Source organism: Cervus elaphus, chromosome 33 (assembly GCF_910594005.1).
Source record: "Cervus elaphus chromosome 33, mCerEla1.1, whole genome shotgun sequence".
Lineage (NCBI taxonomy): Eukaryota > Metazoa > Chordata > Mammalia > Artiodactyla > Cervidae > Cervus > Cervus elaphus.
The window spans coordinates 29,762,002-29,782,127 of record NC_057847.1 but is presented as its reverse complement, the minus strand read 5'-3'; the positions used below and the strand labels follow the sequence as shown (position 1 = coordinate 29,782,127).

The 20,126-nt window shown below is 40.6% G+C and overlaps 1 protein-coding gene across 1 annotated transcript; it reads left to right on the top strand.

The window, feature by feature from the left end:
• Positions 1-746: 746 nt before the first annotated feature.
• On the top strand, positions 747-20,011 carry LOC122688344 (kelch-like protein 23). Its single transcript, XM_043894267.1, has 4 exons — positions 747-1,150; positions 2,076-3,290; positions 6,909-7,061; positions 17,924-20,011. The coding sequence occupies exons 2-4, from the start codon at positions 2,078-2,080 to the stop codon at positions 18,232-18,234; spliced, it is 1,677 nt and encodes a 558-aa protein (XP_043750202.1). The 5' UTR covers positions 747-1,150; positions 2,076-2,077; the 3' UTR covers positions 18,235-20,011.
• Positions 20,012-20,126: the final 115 nt, after the last annotated feature.

The window sequence follows — 20,126 nt, the reverse complement described above, 5'->3', positions numbered from 1 at the left end:
ACACGCTGTCTACGTTTGTTATAGCTTTTCTTCCAAGGAGCAACTGTCTTAATTTCATGGCTGCAGTCACTGTCCACAGTGATTAAGGAGCCCAAGAAAATGGTCTGTCACTGTTTCCATTGTTTCTCCATCTATTTGCCTTGAAGCAACGGGCTACATTGTAAACTCCATGAAAGTTATGGACCATCTTTCACTACATCATTACCGGTGCCTATGCCTGAGCAGGCACCCAATACAGTCCTGCAAATGACTGAATAAATGAAAATATTTGATATTAGGTTTTGTTGGAACAAGAAAATGAACTTTCTGGTGTAGCATATAGACACCTTTACATGATTGGACTGGCTGCCACCAGAAGAAAGACTGGAGGCTGCTCCTTCCAGCTACTCTATTCTAAATACTGTAACCTGAATCCTTGGCCCTGGCTGCTTTCAGTTTTTCTCAAAGCTCCAAGTTAACCCACACTGCATAAATTAGTCCCCGGGGCTCCAGAGTGCTCTCCTAAGGGTGGGATGGAGTTCACGGGAAAGTAGCTCCTACTTCTGGCATTTTGAAGGTAAACCTCAACCCCAGACCTTCAGCTTTGGTGCATTCTCTCCAACATCCACCCCCAATTCCACTCCACAATTAGGTCCTGGGCTGCGGAGAGCTACTGAAGGAGGGAGAAAGGAGGTCCCCAATCCCTATATCTGGTTCTAACTCAGGACTTAGAGAGTTTGTCTAGAGAGAAAACTCTCGGGAGTGTCTGTGTGTGGGGGGTGGGGCTAGGGAGACAGGTCTAAGGAAAGAGGGAAAAGCTAGTGGCCCCGGCGGTCTCCTCGGAGAAGCCTTCCCACCTGCTGCAGGGGGAGCCTCCGGTAGGAGTGCAGCCGCGCGCCCGCGCGCCCACCCCGCCCCTGCCCGCAGCGCGGCCCCGCCACCCGTGAGTTCCCGCGAGTGGCCCCGCGCCCCAGCCGCGTGGGGGGCTGTTCGGTTGGAGGCGGGGAGCAGCCGGGGCACCAAAATAGGAGCCGCTTGTGGGCTGGAGCTGCACTAGCAGGCAGCCTCCGCCGCGCCTCTTCCAAAGATGGTCAGAGGGTCCGGAGGCGCCCCCGCCCCCGCTCGCCGCTAGCCCGCAGGTCCGCACCGCGTCCCGGAGCCACTGCCGGAGGTAGGTGCGGAACGGACCCGCCGCCCGAGGCCAGCCGGCGGGGAGCGAGCGGGGCCGGACGCGGGGAGCGAGGCCACGCCGCCTTCCGAGCCCGCCTGCGGCAGAGGCGCGGAGACAATGGCCGCGCGGGCGGCGGGCCGGGCCGAGCGCGGGGCCGTCCGCGACGCCCTCCCCACACCTGCGCCGCGTCCCGGGACAGAGGGACGCGGCACCCGGCCCAGTGGACGGCACGCGGCGCCCTCGAAGCGAGTCCCCGCGCCGACCCCCGGGCGGGGCGGTCCCCGGGCGGGAACGCCGGCTCCGGGCCCAGGCGCGCGGCGCGCGGAAACCCCTGCGGCAGTCCGCGGAGGTGGCGCGGGGATAGAGGGGCCGCCGTCCGGCCGCTTTCCTTTCTGTCCTTCCTTGAGTAGAAAGGCACAGGGTTTCCCTTTCCCCAGATTTCTTCTAATCAGTTGTATTTCTATGATCCCTTTCCTGGCATCTCGATGCGACTTGAAAGGAAGACGGAGCTCGGGAAAAAGGTTGAATTGGGGCCGAGCCGAGACGGCCAAGGTCCAGCCTCGAGTGAGGTGACCTCTTGGACGCTTGGATTGTCAAATGTGAGGTCCCTCTAGGACCGCTAGCTCAGGGCAGATTGAAGAGATTGGGTGAATGGGGTAGCAAATCAACATCTTCTTGAGAGGACCACTGAATAATCCGGGGGCCTCATATCAGACTACGAGCTATCCTGAAATTAAATTGACCATCATATAAATTATGAAATAGTCTTCTACGTTTTGCATTTGTGACTTAGACTGCTAAACTTAGTCTATCTAGTTTTGTCTATTCGATGTTAATCAATCATTGTAATGACAGGAATATTGGGCACTGATTATCTGGGATAATATGCAAAATTGAAAACACGTTTGTTTCATGTTTATTGCAGCCATGGCTCTAAAAGGACAAGAAGATTATATTTACCTTTTCAAGGATACCACGCATCCAGTGGATTTTCTGGATGCATTCAGAACATTTTACTTGGATGGATTATTTACTGATATTACCCTTCAGTGTCCTTCAGGCATAATCTTCCGTTGTCACCGAGCTGTTTTAGCTGCTTGCAGCAATTATTTTAAGGCAATGTTCACGGCTGACATGAAAGAAAAATTTAAAAATAAAATAAAGATCTCTGGCATCCACCATGATATCTTGGAAGGCCTTGTAAATTACGCGTACACTTCCCAAATTGAGATAACTAAAAGAAATGTTCAAAGCCTGCTTGAAGCAGCCGATCTGCTACAGTTCCTTTCAGTGAAGAAAGCATGTGAGCAGTTTTTGGTAAGGCACTTGGATATTGATAATTGTATTGGAATGCACTCCTTTGCAGAATTTCACGTGTGTCCAGAACTAGAGAAGGAATCTCGAAGAATTCTGTGCTCAAGGTTTAAGGAAGTATGGCAACAAGAAGAATTTCTGGAAATCAGCCTTGAAAAGTTTCTCTTTATCTTGTCCAGAAAGAATCTCAGTGTTTGGAAAGAAGAAGCTGTCATAGAGCCAGTTATTAAGTGGACTGCTCATGATGTAGAAAATCGAATTGAATGCCTATATAATCTGTTAAGCTATATCAACATAGATGTAGATCCAGTGTATTTAAAAACAGCTTTAGGCCTTCAAAGAAGCTGCCTATTAACTGAAAATAAGATCCGATCTCTAATATACAATGCTTTGAATCCCATGCATAAAGAGATTTCTCAGCGATCCACAGCCACAATGTATATCATTGGAGGCTATTACTGGCACCCTTTATCAGAGGTACACATATGGGATCCTTTGACAAATGTTTGGATCCAAGGGGCAGAAATACCAGATTACACTAGGGAGAGCTATGGTGTTACGTGTTTGGGACCCAATATTTATGTAACCGGGGGTTACAGAACTGATAACATTGAAGCTCTTGACACAGTGTGGATCTATAACAGTGAAGGGGATGAATGGACAGAAGGTTTGCCAATGCTCAATGCCAGGTATTACCACTGTGCAGTCACCTTGGGTGGCTGTGTCTATGCTTTAGGTGGTTACAGAAAGGGGGCTCCAGCAGAAGAGGCTGAGTTCTATGATCCATTGAAAGAGAAGTGGATTCCTATTGCAAACATGATTAAAGGTAAGTGCAGACTGTATTTATTCTGTATTTTTTAGGTGTTTGAGATTAGACAAATGTTATCTCACAGATAACATTATAAAAAATTTATCACTTTGGAATGCTACCTTGGAGCTATAATTGGATTATACAAGTCAAATAATGCTTTCTAGAATGTTCTAAGTAAAAATATAATATAGCAGTCCTCAACTTGACTGAGAGTTATTTGGTCAGAATATGCTACCCAGGCTGGAAAAGAAATGTTATTTATATAAGAAAACAGTCTAATTCATTCTGCCTACTCTAGAGACTGTTTTGAATCTACATCTTGCTTTCAGTCAAGAATTTATATTTAAATCAAAGGCTAAATGAAGAGAAAAAACTGGGTAGTTTTATTCATGTTTAATTTTTTTTTTCTTGCTCTTGAAATCCAAGCTTTTTGAATCTTGCTTTTAAATATTCATTTTTTTTCCTCATCATCTGATCATCTGTCTTTTAAAAGGTCTTTCGTTAAAACCTTGAAAGGTTTGGTCCCTGTAGGGTGTAACAAATTACATTCTTTCAAAAACTAGAGGACACATAGCCTCTGCTCTTTGTGATTCCAGTCATATCTTAGAGGGTAAAGGAGAGGGGCAGATCCCCAGTCTCCTGCACACAGCCCACACAGCCATGCACACAATTGGATCTCAGTATTTGTCTGATAGACACTGTATTTTCTACTGTGTTTGGTACTAGATTAGCCTTGTTGTTGTTCCCTCCTACTGGAAGAAACGTTAAGCTGTTATCTCATTTATTTCATTACATATATTCATTGGTGCTGGGGAGTTGCACACAAAGGGGTAGGCTGTTACCAAATTTGAGTCATTTTATCCCAGATGTTTCTTCCCAGGCCTTTCTGTTTCTTTTTTAATGCTAGCGAGGGTGTGGGAATCTGACCTGGTCTGGGAATCTGACCCGGTGTGATCCTTGGATGAGAACAGGAAGCCTGAGACGCAAAATGGTCTTGTGACCAGGCACACTGCTTCTGAGGCCAAGCTGCCTGGGTCTAAATCTTGACCTCTCACTTACTGGCTGGTGAGCTTAGGCAAATGGTTTAATCTCCCTGTGCCCCAGTTTTGCCATCTGTACAATGGGGGTGACAAGATTACACAGTTTAGGGTTTGAGAGGATTAATTGAATTTATGCATGTGAATCACTTAGAACAGAGACAGGCATAGAGTAAGCACTCAGTAAGTGTTAGGCATTATGGTCATGAACACCTTAAAATGTTTTATTTGTTTGGCTGTGCTGGATCTTAGTTGTGGCACATGGAATCTTCAGCCTTTATTGCAGCATTGGGATCTAGTTCCCTGACCAAGGATTGAACCTGTGTCCCTGCACTGGGAACGCAGAGTCTTAACCACTGGACCACTAGGGAAGTCCTGGTGATGACCATCCTTAGAGAAGAACGTGTCAGCTTTGATAGGGCAGAAATATCTTTCATATTCAGTTACAGCCTCTCTCCTGCATGCCCAAAGTTTCCGCAGCAGTTGGCAGGATGGGAGAAGTGGCTTCAAGCGCAGTGCTGTTGCTGCCCTGGTTTTCACTCTGCCCGAGCTTGACTCCCCCATTTACTAATTCCCCTCCCTAGAGTGGCTCTAACTATCCTAACTCCTTTCCTATGAAAGAAACAAAGAAAGTTCAAATATTTTAGCAGCTGTTGTAAACCTGGCTATATTTCTGCCTTGCTTCTTAATGGTAAGATCACAGTTTCAGTGGTTTTGTAGTTTAGAGTATATTTCTTTGAGGGTTGAAATGTATTACTTTATGAAATGTTGTTAAATCATATTTGAAACAATGTTTCTGGAAAGAAAAATGCAGCAAGGGTGTCTACACTGTAAAGAAAGCCACAAGTATTCTCACCTTAGCCTTGAGTGGAATGGAAGACTCTCTTATACTGAAGTCCTCCTCTACCTCCTAGCTGGGTCTGAAATTCCAGAGTTTTATATTTTTTAACTTAAATTTTGATTCTTCATTATATCTGACCATCCCAGGGAAGGATAACACTTTTGTCAGTTATGTGCACTTTTTGCAAGAGCTGGTTCTGATGGGTGGACTCATGTTGAACTTTAAGTTTCCCATTTGTCTCTAGAAAGAATAACACTATGTTCCCCAGTTTGTTTTATTTGGTAGTCATGAAATGAACTAGCAGCTTTCCCCGGTAATGAGCACCAAAATTGGGCAGAGTCAAATTTCAGATTCATTTCCTTTTTTGGTTTAGGGATGTACAGAGAAGAAATAAATACTTGACTGTTTAGGACTTCCCTGGCGGTCCAGTGGTTACGACTCCAAGTTTCCAGTGCATGGGAAGTGGGTTCAGTACCTGCTGGGGGAACTGAGATCCCATGTGGGACTTGGTACAGCCAAAAAGGTACATTAAAAACAAATAAAAAAAAAAAAAACAACAAAAAACAAAACAAAACAAAAAAAAAAGCAAACAAAAAAAAAAACCAAATACTTGGCTGTTTAGAAAATCCTAACTTTTTTCTCTTTCATCATAACTGCACTGCTTACAAACTCACTTTTGTTTTGGAGTAGAAATGTACAGGAAGATCGAACTGCACCTTGCACAGAATGGGCTAAGTAAAATGTTGCTTAAAAGACTAACCTGATGTTTTCAGCTAAAATGAGCTTCCTCATCTTTCTTCCTTGGAGAAGGAAATGGCAACCCATTCCAGTACTCTTGCCTGGAAAATCCCATGGACGGAGGAGCCTGGTAGGCTACAGTCTATGGGGTCACAGAGTCGGACATGACTGAGCACTTTCTTTTCACTTTTTTCTTCCTTATATCTTCTTCCCCTGATGAATCCATTTCTTCTTTATTTTTCTGTGGCATCGGTGTTTCCCAGTTTTCTGCGCTCAGGACCTCAGAATGAGTCTTGTCTTAGATGCAGTCAGTCTTTGAGGCCCATCTGTTCTTCTGTGTCTCTTACCTCGGTATCCTTCCCCCATACTCAAGGCCCAGTCTAAGTCAGACCCTTGGTACTTTGCACCTGGGCCAATACCTCTCTTTTTCTGACTCTTGCCCTTCTATTTCTATAGTCCCTCCCTTCCTCTGTTTAAAATGTCCTACTGAATTAATTGCATGTTTCTTAGTTGGGCATGAGGCTTCAATTTGCCATGTGGCTTCAATTTACCACGTCAGCTTTAATTCCCACACGACAGCCCCAGGAGTGCCACCTGCCTGCTCAAGTGCTGGGAATCAATCGGGCTACCTGACATTGTCCAATGAGTCTTTGTGTTCCCCTTTCCCTCCGCTTCAGATGGCTTTCTCTTACCTCTACCTGCCAAAGGCTACCTACCAAGGCCCAGGTCAAACTGTGCCGTGATTTCCCCAGACAAAGCAATGTCTCCTTGCTCTGAAAACTCACAGGAGTTCTCTACCCTGCATTCTAATTATTTGTATTAATGTCTCACCACCCCCCCCCTTTAAAAAAAAACTGAGGGAGCCTTAAAAAAAATTTTTTTTCTATCCTTCATAACTCCTAGGACAATGCCTTGTGTCTAATGTCCATATTAACAAAAGCAATAATAAACTTAGTCCAGTATTCATTGCAAAACCAAAAGATCAACCTGAAGATGTGATTTTAATTTAACACACAGGCGTGGGGAATGCTACTGCTTGTGTCTTACACGAAGTTATCTACGTCATTGGCGGCCACTGCGGATACAGAGGCAGCTGCACCTATGACAAGGTCCAGAGCTACAATTCAGATATCAATGAATGGAGCCTCATCACCTCCAGTCCACATCCAGGTAACAAATTACTGTCTCAAATAGTACATGTTGCGATGAGCTTATCAGCATAAAAGATGGCTAAAAATATGCTGGAAGTAGACAGTACTAAATTTATAGTAGACTATACTTGGGTATAATTAAAAGGCCCAAAATAGTCACATGTTCATCTGACAACAATCACAATTAACTTATTCCAATTTGAAGACATCTACAGATACTTTCCCTGATGTCTCTCTCTTTTTTTTTAACGTACCATTAAGTAGTAAAAGTTTATTATAAACACCTGTTCAATATGATTCTCTTCATAAATACATGGGCACATGTAATACATATTGGAAAAACTATCAGAACAGCCTATACAAAAGTCTTCACAGTTGTTCTTTCTACCTGGCACAATTCAGGTCATCTTTTTTTTTTTCATTTATTTTTATTAGTTGGAGGCTAATTACTTTCCAATATTGTAGTGGTTTTTGTCATACATTGACATGAATCAGCCATGGATTTACATGTATTCCCCATCCCGATCCCCCCTCCCACCTCCCTCTCTACCCGATCCCTCTGGGTCTTCCCAGTGCACCAGGCCCGAGCACTTGTCTCATGCATCCAACCTGGGCTGGTAATCTGTTTCACCCTAGATAATATACATGTTTCGATGCTGTTCTCTTGAAACATCCCACCCTCGCCTTCTCCCACAGAGTCCAAAAGTCTGTTCTGTACATCTGTGTCTCTTTTTCTGTTTTGCATATAGGGTTATCATTACCATCTTTCTAAATTCCATATATATGTGTTAGTATACTGTAATGGTCTTTATCTTTCTGTCCCTGATGTCTTTACATGACAAATATTTTAAGCCTGTGTGGTTAAAAGTATTAGTTCTTTTTAAATTTTTTTTTTTTTTTTCTTTTTAAATTTTTTTACAAAGATTCTTTTCTTCTGTTCCCTATTCCTTAGTTGTATGCTTTTTTTCATTTACTACATGTGTTACAGAAAACAGAATTTTTTTTTTTTTTTAGAAAACAGAATTTTTATGGACAGGTAAAAACACTAGTCTGTCAAATAGTTGGGAAGGATGTCTGTTAATTCCTTTTAGGAAAAGATTTTTTTTTTTTTAAAGAAGCATGTTCTTCTGAGTTTCAATAGGTATGAAGCACTTACTCCTGTGATGTGCAGAGCTCTTTGTTGGCCTTTCAGTCATCACAGGATCTTGTCTGCCCACAAAGAATGGCCTGCCTTCTGTGATGTCCTTTGTTCTTTGGCTTGTCTCTTTGGGTAAGGCTCAGGGGAAAGCATAGACTTGTTACAGTTATGCCATCTGGTTAAGATTTTTTCATTAGGAAAGTTTCATGTCACCATATCCCTCTACTACTTGGAATCATTTTCCATATGGCATCAGGCTGCTATGTCAGTCACTGGAGTGCATAATCAAAATTCACAAGCTTGAACCATCTGAGAATAATAGTAATAGCTAACCTTCTTGAGCACTTTCCATAGGTCAAATACTGCCTAAGCACTTGGCATGAAATACTACCTTAAATTCTAACTACAATCCTGTGAGTTGGTATGTTTGGTGAGTTTAGCCCTGTTTTACATATTTGAAAATGGAGGCTTAGAAAGGGTAAGTAGCTTTGCCAAGGTCACAGTTTGGAAGTGGTGGGTCAGGATTCAAAGTCAGGAAGTTTGAGTGCATTAACCTGTGGCATAACCAGTAAGCAGTCTGCTTCTCTGGAAGGGCGCAAGCTCTCCTACTTTTAACCAATGCAGCTAGCCTGACCACGCATCATATGCATGCATCATCTCACAGTTCAGGGCGAGCACACCTGATCTGGTGCTGTGTCTCCATGTACAATAGGACTTTCACAACAAAGAGACTTCAGCCATACGCTGTCCTGGCTCTTGAAGACATCATAGAGGTAGTCATCCATCTCCTAGTAGTTCAGATATATTATCCTAGAATCCCCACAACTTGCTGTTACAACTAATGAAATTACAGTAGAGAATAACAATAACAGTCCTACTGACTACAGGCAGGCCTTGTTTTTTGTGCTTTGTAGATACTGCATTTTGTACTCACTGAAGGTTTGTGGCAACCCTGCCTTGAGAATTCTGTCAGTGCCATTTTTCCAACAGCCTTTGCTCACTGTCCTGTCACATTTTGGTAATTCTCGCAATGTTTTCAAACTTTTTCATAATTATTATATCTGTTATGGTGATCTTTGATCGGCAGTCTTTGATATTCTATTCTAATCGAATTGGCATTTTTTAGCAATAAAATATTAAAAAATTAACATATATTTATTGTTTTTCTAGATATAAAACATTATGCTATTGCACACTTAATAGACTACAGTATAGTGTAACCATACATTTTTGTGCCCTGGGAAACCAAAAAATTTGTGTGGACCCTTTATTGTGATGCTCACTTTATTACCATGTTCTGACCAAACTTCACTTTCTTCAAGGTATGCCTGTAATAGCTAAGATTAGACGCTTTACCCTCTGAGCCACCACGGAAGCCCAAGTATGTGCCAGGCACTAACTTTTCCAGTACTTTCACATGTATTAATCCAGTGAAAGTGTTAATCACTGACTCATGTACGACTCGTTGCAAACCCATGGACTGTAGCCCATCAAGCTCCTCTGTCCATGGGATTCTCTAGGCAAGAATACTGGAGTGGGTTGCCATGCCCTCTCCAGGGGATCTTCCCAACCCAGGGCTCAAACCCAGGTCTCCTGCATTGCAGGCAGATTCTTTACCCTCTGAGCCACAGCAATCCTGTGAACTAGATACTACTACTGTTTTATAGCTCACTGAGGCACAAAGACAGTGAATAGGTTGCCCATGGTCAGCTAGCCCAGGCTGTTGTGAGTTTCAGATCCAGGCTGCCTGGCTGGAAGCCCATTCTCTGAACAACTACACTGTTACTTCATTTGATCCTCATGTTAACCTTTTAAGTTAGATATTATTCTGACTTATCTTTACAAAGAAGATCCAACATAGGAAAAGTCAGATCAACAAATCAGAGGGCAGTTGTCTACATTAGAAGCTTAATTTATATTTCATAAAGGGATTCCTTTAAAAATAAATCTTCCATAACACACTTAAACTGGATATGGCTTGTTGGCTGATGGAGAGCCACTCCAGGTGGCTTAGTAAGACTTTAGCCAAAGGATGTAAATCCACGGCAAATTGAAAAATCAGTCAGAAATGAATATTAAATTACAGTGTCAATCCCTGTGAACACAGAATTCCATATGGAGCATTTTGATTCAGGTTGAACATAAAATGAGAAATGAAGATATCATATTATCACCTATGTTGTGTATCTTCTGTTTGGCTCTCACAGTGTTCAAAATATTTTTTAACTGGCTTGTTATCAATATTTAAAATTCAGGAGATTTCAAATAGAAAATCATTATTTCTGGCCTTTAGGAAAATTGCAAGATCTGTCAACCTTGGATCGTATTCCTTCCTGGCAACAATCACTGGGGTCAGGTAGTGGCTGTTCGCTTCAGATGAGGCTTCCATTTCACCACAGTCTGTTCCACGCTCATCACATCATAGACCTTGGGGGAGTGGTGGCTGCTGTTTTTCTTACCCCTAGCCTGCTTCATTCTGCTAATCTGTTATCTCCTTGGCCCTGGGAAGTGTTTGGATCTACATCCTCTAAATTATATCAACTTATGCTTCCTATGGGGCTTCCCAGGTGGCTCAGTGGTAAAGAATCCGCCTGCCAATGTAGGAGACGCACTTCGATCCCTGGGTTGGGAAGATCTCCAGGAGAAGGAAATGGCAACCCACCCCAGTATTCTTGACTGGGAAATCTCATGAACAGAGGAGGACTATGGAGTCGCCAAAGAGTCAGACGTGACTTAGTAACTGAACAACAACAACTTGCTTCCTACACATTTTAGGAGCACCTCCTGAGGAATGTAAAATGTCAGTAATGAGTCTACCTTACATATATGTAGCTTAGACTGCAACTAAATGACTGTTGTTATTTTTAAAAGGTAACATAAATGTTATACTTTTTCTTAATGCTTTTAAGGGTGATTGCTTTGTATAGTTGAAAGACAGGGGAGTATAATTCCATCAAATTCAAGATAACATTTACTGAGACCTTACCTTGGGAAAGATACCATCCTATTGATAGTTACTACATGAGACATTAAAGATGATTAATTTTACTGCCACAGGAAGTCAGAATATAGTAGTAAATATACATACATAACAGGAACACAAGACAATCTTACAAATAGGTGCTATTGAAATTGAGGGTAGAGAGAGCGTCAGTCTGATTAAGGGGAATCTGACAATCTTAGAAGGCTTCCAGGAGTAGGTTGTTATGATTTAGGCTTTCTGGCAGAAAGTTAGCCAATGAAGGAAGGCTGATGGGAAAATTCCAGGTTTACTCCAGTTCTTGGGAGTAGAAGTATGAGTGAGATGCAAGAGGGAAGAATGAGAGACTGAATGACAAAGTTCATTTGAAAATCATGTCATGGAGGGCTTTGACTGGCCTCCATAAATTTTAAAAATAGAGAACTACCAAAGTTTCAGAGCAAAAGAATGCTGCATTGTCAGTTTTAGTTTTAAGAAAAGAGTTCCTTTGAGAGTAGACTGGGAGAAAGATGGCAGGGAGGCCTACTAAAGCTATACTATGCCAGGTGAGAAATACTGACAGCCTGAAATGGTAGGAGTAGAAAACAGGAAGGTGTGAGGAATAGTATAGGTTCACCATTGATTGAATGGTAGTGATCACCCCCTTGGGTGATTGGACATCGGAGATAAGGGCAAGACTCTCTGGCTCGTTGACTGGCAGCACTGAAGTAGCAACCAATGGGAAGGGGGAAGAGGAGGGATGACGAGCTCAGTTTTGAGTGAAATGTTAAGAACTAGTTATTGAGACAGTAAAGAATCTGCCTGCAGTGCAGGAGATCAGGGTTCAATCCCTGGGTTGGGAAGATCCCCTGGAGAAGGGAATGGCAACCTGCTCCATTACTCTTGCCTGGAGAATTCCATGGACAGAGGAGCCTGCTGGGCTAGAGTTCATGGGGTTGCAAAGAGTTGGGCACGACTGGAGAACTAACACAACTTCGAAGAGCTGTCCAGAAAGCAATGGGAAGTGTGGTTCTGCAGCTCAGGAGGAAGAATGTGGGTAAATACAGAGACTTGGGCATTGTTTGCTTAGAGATGATGGCCAGGTGTGGAGGTGAATAAGATGCCTTGGGAGGTTGGGACTAACAACACATCAATGAGCAGAATCTTGGGAAACGGCATTCGTTAAAGGATGAGCTGAGAAAGAAAGAAGAATGTGTGAAGAACCCAGGAGAAGCAGTAAGTGATAAGGAAGAAAAATATGTGGAGAGCTGTGTCCAATGGAGAGAATGTTCTCTCCTGGCTCTGCTGTTTATTTACTTGTCTAATCTTGGGGAGCAGATTAAGCTCTTGGGTCTTACTTTCCAGCAAAATGAGGAAGTTAGATTAGATAAGCTTTACAGTTCTTTTCAGTGAGAAAAAAAATCTTAAGTAGAAATTTTACAGCATTTTTTAAAAAAGTGGATATTGAATACCTGAAAATATTATGGTTGTTTCTGAATGCCTGCATGGCTTTGTTCTGATCACTCTTGTAAAACTGAATATGGACTGCCATGTTTTTATACTGAACATTTGTGTGTAAACTCTGAGCTGTTTTCATACTGGGTTTGAAATTGCTCATTCATTCATTTGTCCAACAGATATTTGCTGAGTGCTTTAGAAAGCACAGCATTAGAATGCTGTGTACAGTGCTAGGAGCTCGATAAACAAGATACAGTACCTTAGCCTCAGTGGCTTCATAGAGTGACCAATTAAAAAAAAAAGTCAGTTAACAGCTGAGGAAGTTTCCACCAACTATAACAGAACATTATGTTGCATTTGGGTAATGGGAAAAAATACCAGGAATCATTTTATTTTTATACTTTTTAAAAACTGAGATGTAGTTTATGTACAATGTAAGTTCTAGATGTACAACATAGTGATTTACAATTAAAAAATTTTTTATACTCTATAGTTATTGTAAAATATCGGCTATATTCCCTGTGTTTTACAGTACATCCTTCTAGTCTATTTATTTTATACATAATAGTTTGTACTTTCTTAATCTCCTACCCCTATCCTGCTGCTCCCCCATTCCGTTTCCCCACTGGTAACCACTAGTTTGTTCTCTAGATCTGTGAGTCTAGTTCTTTTTTGTTGTATTCACTAGTTTGTTTTATATTTTAGATTCCACATAAAAGTGATTCATGCAATATTTGTCTTTCTCTGTCTGCCTTGTTTCACTTAGCATAATATTATCCATGTGTGCTAAGTTGCTTCAGTCCTATTTGACTCTTTGAGACCCTATGGACCATAGCCCACCAAGCTCCTCTGTCCATGGGATTCTCCGGGCAAGGATACTGGTGTGAGTTGCCATACCCCCCTCCAGGGGATCTTCCCAACCCAGGGATCGAACCTGCGTCTCTTACGTCTACCTGCATTGGCAGGAGACTTCTTTACCATTAGTGCCACCTGGGAAGCCCTAATACTTTCCAAATCTATCCATTGTTGCCAATGGCAAAATTTCATTCTTTTTTATTGTGGAATAGTATTCCTTTACATATGTATATATATATATATATACACACACACATATATATATACACACACCATATCTTTTTTATCTGTTCATCCATTGTGTTTTTTGCTTTGTCATTTAAAAAAATGTTTATTTGTTCATTTTTATTTAAGTTTAATTGATTTACAATATTGTGTTAGTTTCAGGCATACAGCAAAGTGAACCAGTTATATACATGTATATCTCCACTCTCTTTTAGATTCTTTCCCCACATAGACCATTTACAGAGTATTGAGTTCACCTGTTTTTATATATGGTAGTATGTATATGTTACAGAATATTAAGTTCCATATTGTTCACCTGTTTTATTTATGGTAGTATGTATATGTTAATCCCCAAACTCCTAATTATCTCCCCACCACACTGCCCACTTTTAACCATAGTGTGTTTTCTATGTCTGTGAGTTATTTCTGTTTTGTAAATAAGTTCATTTGTATCATTTTTTTAGATTCTACATGTAAGTGATATCACATGGTATTTGTCTTTGTCTACTTTCCTCACTTAATATGATTATCTCTAGACTTATGTTGCGTTATTTTATCCCTTTTTATGGCTGAGTAATATTCTATTGTATAAATATATCACATCTTTATCCATTCATGTCTTGATAGACATTAAGTTGCTTCTATGTCTTGGCTACTGTAAATAGTGCTACAGTGAACACTGGGGTGCATGTATCTTTTCAAATCATGGTTTTCTCCAAATGTATGCTTAGGAATGGGATTTCTGGAAGATATGGTAGTTCTATGATTAGCTTTTTAAGGACCCTCCATACTGTTCTCCCTGGTAGCTATACCAATTTGCATTCCCACCAACAATATAGGAAGGTTCTATTTTTTCCACATCTTTGTCAGCATTTATTGTTTGTAGATTTTTTGATGACAGCTATTCTGATCAGTGTGAGGTAATACTGCATTGTAGTTTTGATTTGCATTTCTCTAATAATTGGTGATAATGAACATCTTTTCATATGCTTTTAGCCATATGTCTTCTTTGGAGAAATGTCTGTTTAGATCTTCTGCCCATTTTTTGATTGGGTTGTTTGTTTGCTATTGAGTCACACAAGCTCTTGGTGTATTTTGGAGATTAATCTTTTGTCAGTTGCTTAATTTGCATATTCTTTCTCCCATTCTGAGGGTTGTCTTTTCATTTTGTTTATGCTTACTTTGCTGTGCAAAAGCTTTTAAGTTTAGTTAGGCCCCACTTGTTTATTTTTGTTTTTATTTTCATTACTCTAAGTGGTTGCAAAGAGTTGGACACGACTGAGCGACTGAACTGAACTCTAAGTGGTAGATTGAAAAAGACCTTGATGCAATTTATGTTAGAGTGTTCTGCTTATGTTTTAAGAGTTTTATAGTAAATAGCCTTCCACTTAAGTCTTTAATGTATTTTGAATTTATTTTTGTATATGGTGTGAGGCAGTGTTCTGCTTTCATTCTTTTCCATGTGTCTGGTGAGTTTTCCCAGCACACCACTTGTTGAAGAGACTTTTTTTTCTCCATTGTATATTCTTGCCTCCTTTGTTGTAGAATAATTGATCATAAGGATACAGGATTAACATACAGAAATATATTGCATTTCTATACACTAACAATGAAAGAGAAATTAAATAAACAATCTCATTTACCATTGCATCAAAAAATAAAATAAAATAGCTGGGAATAAACCTGCCTAAGGAGGTAAAGACCTGTGCTCAGAAAACTAAAGCACTGATGAAAGCAATTGAAGATGATGCAGACAGGTAGAAAGATATACTGTGTTCATGGATTGGAAGAATTAATATTGTTAAAATGACCACATTATCCTGAGGCAGTCTACAGATTCAGTGCAATCCCTATCAAAACACCAAGGGTATTTTTCATAAAACTAGAACAAATAATTTTAAAATTTGCATGGAAAGACAGAAAACCCTGAATAGCCAAAACACTCTTGAAAAAGGACAGAGTTGGAGGAATCAGTGACTTCAGTCTATACTACAAAACTGCTTTCATCAAAAGAGTGTGGTACGGGCACAAAAACAGACACATACATCAATGAATCAGAATAGAGAGCCCAGGAGTCACTTTATTTTGGACATTTTTGTTGCTATGGAAAGATTGAGATTTTTCTTTAACATGAGTCACAAAATGATGATTTCTTTGGGTAAGATTTGAATAATTTAAAAATAGGCTACTAAGCTCACTGTTGAATCATTTATACCAACTGATAAAATTTTTGTATCATTAATTTTCACAGTAACCATTTAACAGAATGACTCATGATTTATATAAATAATATGTCACAAGTACTCAAAAAACAATGAAATCTTATAAAAATTCTACATTTATTTAACTGAAAAGGAATAAATGGGTTTTCGGAGGTGGGAGAATTCTTGGATGTCAGAAACTGGAGAACATCAGTATGTGGACTCAAAGCAGAAATACCAATCTTCTCAGGCTTTTCCTTATGCTTTGAAGCCTAAATAGCAACAGCTTTACTGATAAGAACCTGTCTTCCCTACTTACAGGGGAAATCAAAGAATGATTGTGCATTCTTTCTTTCTAAAGAAGGCCTTATCAGTTTTTTTTCCATGAAGTATTGGGAGTACATATTTGGTCACAGAGGGTACAAGGTACAATTCATTCATTGATCCAACAAGCATTTACTGAGTCCTTACAAGGTGCCAGACATTTCAGTTCAGTTCAGTTCAGTAGCTCAGTCGTGTCCGACTCTTGCGACCCTATGAATCGCAGCACGCCAGGCCTCCCTGTCCATCACCACCTCCTGGAGTCTACCCAAACTCATGTCCATCGAGTCAGTGATGCCATCCAAACATCTCATCCTCTGTCATCATCCCCTTCTCTTCCTGCCCCCAATCCTTCCCAGCATTAGGGTCTTTTCCAATGAGTCAACTCTTCGCATGAGGTGGCCAAAGTATTGGAGTTTCAGCTTCAGCATCAGTCCTTCCAATGAACACCCATCCTCCAAATAGGATGGAGCATTGGGCAGGACACAGTTCCTGCACTGCTGGAAGGAAGAGAGACTGTAAACAGGAACCACATCAGATCGTGAGACGTGCTACAGAGAGAATTAAAGTAGGGTGATGTTGTAGAGACAGCTGACTGGTTCCTGCAGGTTGGATGACAGGAGAAGGCCCTGTGAGGAGTTGATAGTAAGATGAAAACTGAATGATGAGAAGAGGCAGCTATGCAAAGACCTGGGAAAAGAAAAGACTTCCAGACAGAAGGAACAGCTCAGCAATGGAAAGCTAAATCTTCATTTATTTGCTATAATATTCATCCCCCTGACAACTCCTGCTCTTCCTTCAGGTCTGTAGTTGATATTCCATAGAATGAACTCATAGGCTGGGAGTGATGTGAGCACTAAGACCTGGGATGTTAGAAGAATCAGGGCTGGGACTAGCATCAGGCAAGCGAGACACCTGAGGCACAAACGGAAGGAGTCACTTGGACAGGAAGCACCTCGTGGTGTTTTGTGCTCTAGGCACATCACTTGCCTCATCCTAGCCCTGGGAAGAAGGGAGAAGAAGTGAAGTTGCCAGAGATCCCAGTGCCTTAAACAGCCTGCCGGTTTGGATGTGGAGGGGGAGATAAAGTGGAAGAAATTAAAACAGCCTGGAAGGCTGAGCCCCAAGAAGTGGACTCCCAGCTCCAGGACACAGACCTCACACAGCAGCCCTCTGCCTTTGAGCACCTTCCACAGCTTCTAAAGGTCACAGACTGCAGTGCCCCCAGTAAACTGGCTTGTGTTTCTCTTAACTTCTTGTGTCCTTAACTTAACCAGCAGTATGAGAGAGGCAAGCATCTGTGGCAGCACGTACCAGTTCAGGGTTAGCTGCTAAGACCCGAAGGATCCTACAACAGTTACCTAGGACATGTTCATGGCAGAGGGACTCTGCTGCTACACCTTTTACACACAGGCATAGAGAAAAGGCGCCTGTGCTGACAAGTTCCCAGAAGGGTAGTGGTCTGAGGATGAGTTCTTCCCAGCACCCTGAGAAGCCAGTTTAAGGATAATCTGAAAGACAGCGGCAGGAACTAGTCATCTGAAACTGATGATTGGGAGTGGATTTTAAGGGTCCGTGTTGCAGTAGTTTGTGCTGGAATCAACATGTCACAACTACTCTATTTTTGTAAGCCAAATTGTAAAGCATTATTACATCACTACCCTAAGGTATCTCTTCTGTTTGTTTACCCTAATAAAAATGTGCTTTTTTTTTCTTTTTAATAGAATATGGATTGTGTTCAGTTCCATTTGAAAATAAGCTCTATCTAGTTGGTGGACAAACTACAATCACAGAATGCTATGACCCTGAACAGAATGAATGGAGAGAGATCGCTCCCATGATGGAAAGGAGGATGGAGTGTGGTGCCGTCATCATGAATGGATGCATTTATGTCACTGGGGGCTATTCCTACTCAAAGGGGACGTATCTTCAGAGCATTGAGAAATACGATCCAGATCTTAATAAGTGGGAAATTGTGGGTAATCTTCCAAGTGCCATGAGGTCCCATGGGTGTGTTTGTGTGTATAATGTCTGATCAAGTCCAAAGAAATGACCAAGTAATCACTATTTCATGGTGTAGTAAGAAAAGAATGTAGGGTTTGGAGTCTCTTACTTGTTATTGTGGCCTGGCACATAATAGGTAAATTCTTATTCCTAACCCCCACTCTACACCTCAACCCAATGATTAATGGTCAAGAAGAACCTTCTGTATATTTACAGTTGAATAAATCAATGGAGTCAACACCTATAATCTTTGCTCATCAAAGGTGATTTGGAATGCTGGACACTTGGTAAAAGGTGAAATGCCTTTGTACTGAATTTTTTCTCCTGGTAGCAGCAACACTGGGTGTAGGTCAAAATCATTCTGTGGAATGAGATGTCTCTTATGATCCTGTAATGTATTAGTGTATGTTGTTTCCACTTAGCTAGCAAGGAATTTGAAATATAAGGAGGGAATATTCTCTACCTCTACAAAATCAACACTTAAGCTTTTTTTTTCACCTTTAAAATTATTTAGAATGTACTTAAGTTTAGTGTTTTTCCTTCATAGTGTGTATTATTTATTGTTATGATTATTTACTGACAACAGAGATATACAAGATACTGTGCAGAAGATTATTACTATTCACAGAGTTTACAAACTAAAAGAATGGAAAATCTGAAAAGCTGCAGAGAAAGTAGTTGAATATTTGCTGATCCTAAGAACTATTTTTAATTTTCAGCTTTGATGTAAATTGCTAGTTTAGGTATCTAATTTAAGCATGTTAGAAAATCCTCTTTGTTCATAAGTATAGATATTTGTCTGCATATGAAATTGAACTTTGAGCTGGAAAGCATGTAGAACATTGTAATACAGTAGAAAATACATTGATGAAAAGAAATTTGAATTCATTTTCCACTAACTAGATTTTGTAAATTGTATTGAGTCACTTAACCTACTGTCAGTTAGAGCTTCCCTTCCCAGGTACACGGGTACTTTGGGTGACAGAGTGCCTAGACATAGATCCCACATCTCTTGGGGTTGCCTGAGGTGGTCTGGGTGGCTGCAGCTTCTGGGCTAGAAACATCTTTGTTCATTTTCTCCATCGTGCCTACCATATCACTTTCCAGGTCTGCCATAATTTGAGAAAAGTTTGGAAGCGTTGCTTAACTCATCTAAACTTAGTAAAATCTGTTAGATCATCTACCCACACTCGTCATTTTTTAAGAGGCAATAATTATTTTTAACCTTAAATATGTAAGTGTAAAACTACCTAACTCTTCTGACTTATTTTTAAATTTTAGAAGGAACCTGTTTAATGCATTTGTTTCAAAAGGCATTTTAAATAGATATAACCCTTTGGGAATAAATATGGTACTATATAGAAAGGACCATAATAACGGCCATATCTTTTCCTCATAAATTTTACTCCTTGATATTGTAACCTAAAGCATAACAAACAAACAGAAAGATAAATGCATGAGGTTGCTTATGTCTGCATTATTTTCAATAACAAAAAATTGGAAATAATCTAAATGTCAAAGAATAAAGTGGGTTAATAAAAAAAGTATTATACTGCCATTAAAATAATTGTTTGGAATACTGTGTAGAAATGTGGACATGTCTGTGATATGATAAGCAAAGTAAGCACAATATAAAATGATATGCACACTATCATTATGACTATAAAATCTTCATGCATGTGGAAAGTAATATGCAGAACTGAAATTCACTGTGTTAGTGTAGGGGATATGGAATGATTTTTAAATTATTTAAATAATTTTCTTTAATATTACTTTGTATTTTCAATAAAAATAAATAAATCACCGTATGTATGGTAAAGCTGCTTGAATTGGGGCCAGTTAAATTGAAGAACAATTAAGCTTCTGAATTAATGAAACAACTGAATTATAGACTATTTCATCCTGTAACTGAATTATAGACTA

What these genes read in the sequence shown, in the direction of transcription:
- LOC122688344 (XM_043894267.1), top strand. Translation starts at nt 2,078, where the DNA reads ATGGCTCTAAAAGGACAAGAAGATTATATTTACCTTTTCAAGGATACC. An exon ending in TATTGCAAACATGATTAAAG is followed by an intron (nt 3,291 to 6,908) that starts GTAAGTGCAGAC and finishes TTTAACACACAG; the next exon opens with GCGTGGGGAATGCTACTGCT. An exon ending in CACCTCCAGTCCACATCCAG is followed by an intron (nt 7,062 to 17,923) that starts GTAACAAATTAC and finishes TCTTTTTAATAG; the next exon opens with AATATGGATTGTGTTCAGTT.